The sequence below is a fragment of the Penaeus chinensis genome, chromosome 4, assembly GCF_019202785.1.
Source record: "Penaeus chinensis breed Huanghai No. 1 chromosome 4, ASM1920278v2, whole genome shotgun sequence".
Taxonomy (NCBI): Eukaryota; Metazoa; Arthropoda; class Malacostraca; order Decapoda; family Penaeidae; genus Penaeus; species Penaeus chinensis.
In genome coordinates, this window is record NC_061822.1 from 34,880,441 (window position 1) to 34,890,440 (window position 10,000).

Genomic DNA, 10,000 nt, shown 5'->3' on the forward strand with positions numbered 1-10,000 from the left:
TTATAGAAAATTATATCGTATCCTACAACAACCAATGTGAAATCTAAATATCAACTAAATACTCACACAAGCACCAGCAAACATTTCACTAGCAAAAGTAATATTTCCTTTCTTATCCGTCAACTTGTCACGGACCAAATCATTCATGGTGAGCTTAATAGCCTTTTCAGGGGCTACACCAATCAGCTGAGGCACCAAGCCACGATACAAGCCCATGACACCTTCATGACGAATCACCTGAAAACATGCAAAGCTTTGAGAACAAATTTAATAAAAATTGTAAAATCTTGAAAAGATTAATATTCTATAAATAATGAGAAAAATGCCTTAATTTGGAGTTATATACAGAGAACTAAATCTCACATACTTTAAGGTTCTAAAGACTATATAATATAAAAGATACTGTATTCAACCTAATGACAACAGGTACCAAATATGGGCAAGGGCAGGTCTGAATTCTGGGTGGCACCTATAATATGCCATGGCAATGGAGACTGCTTTCTGTTCTGCACTCTGCATGGATATATAGTTCTATGACTCTGAGATAGAGATTTTGAAAGTCTGCGTAAACCCATAATCTTGTATGTTTTAATTGAAAAATGATAAGTGGCCAGTCCTGAAGGACCAAGGAAAATACCATGCCAGTGCACTTCTAAATATGTGACTTGTGTGCCTTGATTTCCCCACTACCATTGAGTTAATGAAAACTATAATTTTCCTATATATCAATTCAGTCTTATAAGATATCAATACCACTCTCTACAAACCTTCTTGAAACAATCAAAGGAATTACGGTACATCAATTCACCGATGTAGGAACCAGTACGTTGATTCTGCATTCTTGTCTTCACCAAGTCAATTGGATACACGGCAGTAGCACCAACAGCTGAGGATTTAAAAGGCATCTCTTTACTATTCATCAAATATATGAGTAAATCTAAATACTCTTGATATCAAAACATTGCAAAATAACTAAACTTGTCATGATTTCAAATGAACTTACAACTAAAATTTCTGATACTTAAAATGATTCAGCTTATATTGCAAGTGCTGAAAAAGTAAATTTTCATAAATAATTTTTATAATTTCTTAACAGAGCAAAAATCATGACCATATGTAAAATAATTATTCATCTAATAAAGCTGCACACCAGATAAGTTTTTTTTTATTCCTAAAAACATAAAAATCTACATAAAACACATAAAATAAGAAGAAACAGAAAGAAAAAAAATTTCCAAGTACAGTGCATTCCATTACCTTATTACTCACATTCCTACATCTGTATTCTTCTGTCAACAACAGTGAATGTAAATCTTAATTTTTCTAATATGACTTATTACTAATATCTATCCTTCTGCATCATGAAGATAAATGTATTCTATGAATTTTTCCTTCCTTAACTCCTAAAACATGGATCCTTTTGGGTGAAGACTAGACTGTTCTTTGTTGCTTACACAGTTCTTCCACATGCAAAAAAAATCCAAAAATCAATAAAAGCACGTAAGCACATATAGAAGAATACCATTCTATACGACTATGAAAATTATCTATAAATATGGAAGGGACTCCATGAGATATGACAATGATAAAATGGGTGAACTTTTTTTTATATGTGCCCAAATAATGTACCTGAAGGTGTTGAAAGAGCTTGGTAGTTTTTTAACCCAATGGCGACGGGTCACAGCTATCGCCGTCATAACAATACGCACGATGTGAGGCGTGCGGCTGTCCGTAGCGGCGCCGCGCCAAAACGCCCCGAGGCAATGATTCGGCTTGATGTACCGATATCACGCGCTCAGAGTTGGCGCGCTGCCGCCGTTCACTAGAGCGTAGTTTTTTTTAATTTTCTATACCCGGCGCCATTGGGTTAAAGCCTATGAAAATGATTTCAGTGAACCCTGGTTATTTTATGGTCCAAGAGCTGGATAAAATACTTTCATGAAAAAATTCCCCAGTCTTCGCATTCAGATAATTAAAAATGGGGCAGTAAGAGAGCACTCAATTTTGTCTGTGACTTCCATGATTGCAAAGATCACTGCTCTTATGTATCAGTGTACATAGATCTATTTTCATACTGATGAGGGTGAGTCCCGTGATAATATGTTTTGTGGTTTTGTGGGCATCTTTATTTCGGCAGGAAATACCAAGCTCATTGCTAGAAAGCAGAGTCAATGTGTCTGTTGACTGCATATATTGATAATGTAATAAAATTTGCATCCTGTAGCCACTTAAATTACCCTGTAATATCAAGTCTGGTAAACATATGGTATTTTATAATCATTGAGAACTACAATTTGTTGTCAATGAAATTATGCCCATCTGTGAGTGCTGCAATTTGACCTCTTACTTGTCCTGAATTTTTGAAGTCTTAGTATCTATGGAAAGGCTGAAATAACATCCAAGGAAGAAATCCTTTCACCCATTAAAATCAGGAGACAATTTGACCTCAAGTCTTAGGTGTAGGAAATAAAATTTCTTGTCTTAAAACTGATTTCTTCTGCCTTAGTTTCTTGAAGGTAAATTCATCAATTAGCAAAATTACTAATACACAAGACAGTGAAAACCCTCTTTATCTTCTGACAGTCTTGAATAAGGAAAAAAAACTTGTTACACCTACAAACATTATGTGAGGGGAATAAATATCATTGAAGTCAGTGTCTTTTACTAATACAAATACGAATGAATAATGTAAAAGAATAAAAGAGACAAGGCATCATACTAACCACCAGCCAGGGAACCAAGAGAGAACCTGTACACTTGTTCAAGCACCTGGATCAATGCTCCACGCTGCTCTGGACTATGGACAGCTTTGATGTCAGTCAGTTTACGTGTGATCACCTTCATGTACTGCTCAGGAGTTAAGGTTTCCAAGTCACTGTACACAATTTTCCTGAGGGACAAACACTGGTGTAAAATATAACTAATAAAATACAGCATCTTTCAATATGATGTGAAGCATAAAAATAAATTGGTAAAAGAAATGCATGTGGGGAAGGTTTCAAAAGATAAAATCTGCCTTTATAACATGCATACTTACTTAGAACAAGTAATTTCCCTTATCTGTTGTAAGTACTAATGTACACAACCTGAACTACCACTAATGGCTTATTTCAAACAAAATCACTTTTACTGAAGGAAAAAAAAAAAAAAAAAAAGGAAATATTAATAGCTGACAACTGCAATACTCTGGAACTGTCCAGATCAATATAATGTCAACTTTAATAGCATAAGGTGTCCCAACACTGTTAAAATAATTACTGCAGAAATATGCTATGTAGACTGTAATGATCATCTAAGTATGAAATACACGAAGTATAAATCATAGGATATTCTGCCTAACAATAATGCTATCAAATACATTACAGGATACCATGCCTCTTCGACATGTTGTATTAAGAACTGCCACTTATGATTACCATGCAGCTGCAAAACCACTGTAGGAGAGAGACTAGTTTATTATTAAGAGAAGACACAGATATAATTTTAGCTCACACAACCATTTTTATAACAAGAACTAATAAACTCTATACTATTAAAAGGCAATACCTGTAATGCATCAATCTTAAGTATTAACTATAATAACCTATGTGCACAAGGCTTATTACAATCACCTCAAAAATATAGCAACTTTGGGGGAAATAAAGAATTTCAGAATACGGCCATATATTTGAATATTTTTTCTTTGCTAATGATGCTATTCATCTTCGAGTGTCTTTAACAAGAACCAAGTGCATAATCACATATATTCCTCATTACAATATCAGTATGAGCTAAGTATACACCAGTGTAATGATTTACATCCAATCTTATTGAAGCTGATACACAATACATGTTAATATCTGAAACTTAAAAACATATGTATTATCAATATTTACTTGGGTTAAACAAACACAACTGCCTTGCACAGAAACATTTTCTTTCACATCTACTCTAAGAATATTTATCCAGATAACATATCAAAATCATGGGATATGTTCTTTTGTTAATTTTTGGGGTAATAAAGATTATTACAATACTAAAAATGCATAACAACCATAATAATAATAAATTATCTAATAATCAGACCTTTATCTTCTTTCTTTAAACTTTCATGTTTGATCAATTACACAGACTACTAATGAGCTGTGACACTGATAAGAAACACTTTCTCTATTTTCTATCTTTTCTTAAGATAAGTAAAATATCTAAAATTAATATTTTCAACCTTAACTTCTAATGCTTATTTCATATCTTTGTCACTGCTTATAGAGGCTACACCTCATGTAGAAAAAAAAGAAATTTGAGCATAGTACTAGAAATTTGATAGAAAGCATTATATGCAGAAATATACAAGCAATGACAGAGCTTTATAATGGTCACATTACACTTAACAAAATTACATGCAAGTGCACCTACACCTGAGATTTCACTGTCTTAAATAGACTGTTGCTCCCTTTTTGGCTTTCAAATTAATAAATAATTTACAGGTAAATGTTTAAACACAAGAAAATGTCACCTCAAAAACTAGTACTCTAAATTTAATCACAATTCAATGTAGTGCAATTGAAACTGAACAAACAAATGCTTAGAACTACTAATATATATCACCACATTCATAAAATTCTTCCACTTAGGGACACACTATACATACTAGTTTCTATACCACATACACAATGCACACATGTATCATTCACATCCATAAACAAGGTATATCCTGATACATTCCTTGCTATCAGACAAATATTTTCAGATGAAAGAAAATCTCACTATATTTGAAGCTTTTTTTCACTGACAAAAAGAAAATGCGTGTAGGCAGGAAGCATCTCATAAATGACATCCAGTCTACAGAAAATAAACAAACACACATTCAAGATTTAATTTTTCTTCATCTGTATGAAATTGTGTTCCTCGGATTCTGATCATATTTGCTTGTAAAAACTACCTATCATGTAAAGCTGACTTTATGAAATGGTCTGAACATGTGCTCAGAATAAGTGATGCAAAAAAAAGCATTAGCACATTTATGCACAATTCAAAAAGGAAATGAAAGCTTAATCTTATGTATCACATACATTTAATACACACTGACATACGTAAAATACATAAACAATGAACATAGATGAGTATATACATGTATAGGGCTCAAAATACAATATATAAGTATCAAATGCTTACATGTGTGTACGCCCATGTCTTGAATATATTGGTGTGTGTGTGAATGAAAGTGGGTATGTGAGTAACTGTTGTCATGAATAAGTAAGTGTCCAAGTGCACATACCACAATGAAGTATACTTCTGCTGTAAGATCTTGAGCAAGACAACTAATGCCATACATCATTTCATTTCTGATGTTATCACTTTCAGGCTCTTATATATTTCATCCCATCACTGAATATCACTAATATACCTAAGAATAGAGGCCAAAGTTTAACACTTGATATTATTTTTCTTTGCTTGATTTATGTCTTCCTATAGCTACATGCTACAGGTTTCCCACAAATCTTAAAACCTACTACTGAAAAAACTGTGTTGACCTGCAATGGAACTTTGCAGGGTCCAAGATTTTTTTATGCATAAAACTTGTAAGTGCATTTACACTATAACCTAAAAATGCTTAAGTACATTAGCCATAATTAAAGCAAATTATAACAAATAAAATATATGCTCACCTTATTGTGTACTCCTTCAAATAATAAGAACTTCTTATTTATAGTATTAAAATCAAACATTAGTTTGAAAGTCAGAAAATGGCCCTAGCATGAGCCACAAGTAGGGCTCTTGATAGAACTTACACCAAGAAAGTAACAAGTTATTTTTCCTACCAGAAATATTCTTCAGAATCTTTGTCCTCCTACAACATTTTCTTTCCTTTCATCTAGTGGGTATGTTTGTATTTTTTTTCCACACATGCTTTCAAAATACAGTACCTACAGAAAATATAAGGTGATGTGTACACACAAGCAGCAACTAAGAAAATTATACTAAAGGCATTAAAATTTCATAATTCATTGTCAATATTTTGTGCACCCTTCCTGATGCCTCTTAACTTTCCTCAGCTTCTGTGCCAGTGATAGGGCCAGGTTTTGAAGAGTTTCAGTGCCCATGACTCCTTAATGGCTGCTTCAAGCTTGTGAAGGAAGCTGATTTTCTTGTCTTGCAAGTCACATTCAATCATGAACCACAAGTTCTCTATTGGATTGATATCTAGGCTGTTCCCAGGCTTTTTTTGTAAGCCAGTTTATTACAGATTATGCTGTAGGGGCAGGTGCACTATCTTTGCTGGACAATTCAAAAGCCTACAGTAAAAAAATATGTAAGAACTCAATATAAATGTTCTCAACATCCCTTCCCAGAGAAAGAACCCAAAACCATCCAACATACAAAAAGGTGTCACTTCCTATACATCTGAAAACACTGCCACCTCTAGCACAAGTGACAGTAAAGGTGGCTTCATCTCTCCACAAGTCATGCTCTTCACTCCTAGTAAGATAATTCATGGCAAAGTCAACACTGTGCTTCTTTAGAAGCACAGTGTTTCAGAAGAATAGATTCCTCACAGCTCAATGACTTCTATAGCCCAGATGTCTTCTTTGGTCTCCCAGGAAGAGGGATGTGGGTATGGGTGCCCACTGACAAACTGATAGGTGATTGCAGATAATTCTGCAAATTCCTTCATATGGTGGCCTGCATCCTATAAAGCAACTACTCTAGAGTCTGATTGGTTCTAAAGAGCCAATCAGACACTATTGAGGCTCCTCACTTGCATAAAAATGCAGGAAAATAAAATGTCAACAAGACAGGCAGCTAACATTATTTACATATTTTTCACTTTCAAACATGTGCCTCTTATTTAGTGAAAAATATCAGCCAGCTGAAGATATCCAAGCAAAAAGTACTGTACACCACCTATTTTACTGACCCAATAAACAATTTGCAATTACACTGAAAATGATACACCCATTGGCAAACATAATCTCTAAACTTAAACACTCAGACAGCCATTAACCCCTATAATCTTGGTGACATGTCTCTCTCATGTCATGAGAAAATATGGCTTGAGGGCCGGGTGACAAGATCCTCCCATCATAGAAAAAATTGGCTGAAGCCAGGGTGAGGTGAACATTCTGTCATGAGAATTTCAGCTGAAGGCCAGGGTGAAGGGAATGACTCACCACTAGTGCACAAAGCTCTTGATTAGACTTAATGGGCATTTAGAAAGGGGCATCTGCATTATTCCTCTTGGTATATGAGTGTGGATTGTACCATCTGTGAGCCAAGACTGGAAGAGCATCAGCTCAAGGAAAGGCACCACTTCCATGATTGGAATCTTATTCATGCCCAGTGTGACTGGTGACACAGATTGTATATTAAAAAAAATAATATCACTCAAAGAAAAAAAAAAGAAAGAAAAGAAAAAGTTACTTATTAAGTATAACTGCACTCAGTTGTAGAGACTTATAAAGATGACGTAGAGTCTACACAAGGAAAACAGTCTATTCTTGACACTGCACCTGACTGTCTGTGAGTGCTTGGCCTACAAGCCACACACATGTGAGAATGGCTACTCAAGTAACCCTAATGCCATGTGTGGGCAGCAAAAGCACCCTGATCCAAGGGGAATACTGATATCAAATTGAGAATACTGATATCAAAATAATAATAAAAAAATAATAAAATAAAACTCTTAGTTGCTAAGTCCAGTGAAACATGAATAAGCACAAACTAATATTGTGCCTAATATATAAGGATGTACTAATCATCTTATTTGATAATCTGAAAACTCCCCTGCTTAGGGTTCAAGGAGTACCCTTGTAAGCCATTAATTTTGGCAGAGCTACCTTTGTCAGACTGGATGCCCGTCCTACTGTGAACCATGGTTCAGTCCAAGGACATTTAACTACAACACTATCAAGCAAGTCTGGACCCACTGAACCATGTTGGAAGCACTTATTATCTTCTGTGCTGCATGAAATCAGTAATGACATAGATCAAAGAATTACTCAGGAACTTCTTCAATTGTATACTTGCTGTGGTACCTAACTAACTGGTTTTACCTTTCTGAATAAAACAAAAATCCTATACAGCATACAGATACAAGAAAGTCTTGCTCCTTGACACCAACAAACAACCAGACAAACAAATAATGCACACACATATGCTAATTCTCACAAACACTCAACTGTATACACCTACACATACATGTATATAAACTGTAATGAAATGTAATATAATACTCTTACTGATGACACACACCAAACTCTAGGTCAAGGAATGCTGACAACCTGAATTGTATTAAAACCTATAACAGAAAAAATCTAATACTATTTTTTCCTACATTATACAATTTGCTAATGTATTATGAAAATATGAAGATATAATAAAAAAAAGGAGGAATAGGAGGAGGAATAAAAGATTACAGTAGAGGAGAACTGAAAGGAAAGGAAAGGAAAGGAAAGGAAAGGAAAGAAAAGGAAATGATGAGGAGAGGAGAGGAGAGGAGAGGAGAGGAGAGGAGAGAAGAGAGAAGGGAAAGGACAGGAAAGGAGGAACAGAAAGAAGGAAAGAAAAAGAGGTGAAGAGAATAGGGAAAAAAAGAGTAGAAAAAATTAAACATATAAAGAGAAGAAAGCATAAAAATCAGAAAGAAATATATAACATACATATATGTAAACAGACTCACTAAATCCTTTTTGGGTTCCATGTAATCTCCACAAAATTGCTCACAGCGGGCAGACAGTCCTACAGGTCACAGAGAAAGTTGTGTCTTATACTTTTATGAGGTTCTGTTATTAAAGACACTGATTCTTCCAAATTCTATGTTGCCACTTGGAAAGAGAAAGCAAAAAGCAATAGCTACTTTGGTGTTCTCTACATCCAAAAGCGGTGTTACTTTGGAGGTCTGTTAGATACGGTCTACTGAGTGGTATAGATGTGATAAAATTCACATTCACTTCCCCTTCCTCTCCTGCTTGCACACAAATGTATGTATGCACACACGCTCACTCACTTCTTGAGAGGGAAGGAGTTTGTTCAAAGTTTTATCTAGTTGTATAAAACAAAGTCCAGGCAGTACTAGTTACCATTGGACTGATTTTATAAGGTTAGTCATTTCACAATGCTGACTTTTCATTACACATGGAAGAGAATGTCATATGAAGGCCACAGCTCTGGTGTAGTATTTTGTTTATAGGAACTGGCCAAGTAAAGTGAGAGAAGAAAATACTTTTGGTTCGTGTAATATTTCTTGTAAGAAGGGAGTGAGGATGTGGTTCTGTAATTACTTTTTAATTATCATTTAGCTCTTTGCTAATGTTCTAGTATCTCTGTTTTAGAAACTAATGTATGGTTACTAGGTCTTGTGAATGTCTGAATAAAACTGCACACAAGAGATCTGGTTGTAAGTGACCTCTGAATGAACAAATATATATATGTGAACTGCAGCCTGGGCTAAATACAATATCATAATGCATTCACTTTAATAATAAATGTAATAATGTATTCTATTTGCCCACTCTTTAGTATCTTTCATTATGGTAGTGCAGGTTGGCGGCTCACTGAGAATGCACACTTTGTACATATCAGAGATTCATATAAATATGTCAGGTTATGAATAGGGAGGTATACATGTACATGTGTGTATGTTTATGTGACTGTTGGTGTGTATGTGGATGTGTGTCTAAGAACACAAGAGAGCTAGCTAAAGGATACACAAGAATGTGCCAACCACAATAAATATGGCAGTGATGGAGATACATGGGAGTGAATAACAATCACAAACAACAACTTACCCTTTATGCAGCCTGAGCAAGCTTCTCGTGTAATGAGTAACAGTGGTTATTAGTACTAGTTGTTACCAGTGATATCTATTGACAGATCCTAAATGTTCACATATAAACAATCATTACATGAAAAGAAATACACTATCCATGTGTTGAAAATAAAAGAAAATTATAAAAGTGTAAAGAACAGGTACTCAAAAAGGTACCCTCCTTGCCAAGTGAAAACCATGCAAACACTTGAT

The 10,000-nt window shown here is 34.7% G+C and overlaps 1 protein-coding gene across 1 annotated transcript in view; it reads right to left on the reverse strand.

Annotated features, from left to right (window-relative positions):
- The window catches only part of LOC125047547 (calcium-binding mitochondrial carrier protein Aralar1-like), a 42,797-nt gene that overhangs the window by 10,225 nt on the left and 22,572 nt on the right, over window positions 1-10,000 (reverse strand). The window contains exons 7-9 of the mRNA XM_047645824.1: window positions 2,724-2,890; window positions 768-886; window positions 67-237 (exon numbers count right to left, since the gene is read on the reverse strand). Of these exons, the coding sequence (XP_047501780.1) occupies window positions 67-237; window positions 768-886; window positions 2,724-2,890 (457 nt within the window). The remainder of the gene's footprint in view (window positions 1-66; window positions 238-767; window positions 887-2,723; window positions 2,891-10,000) is intronic.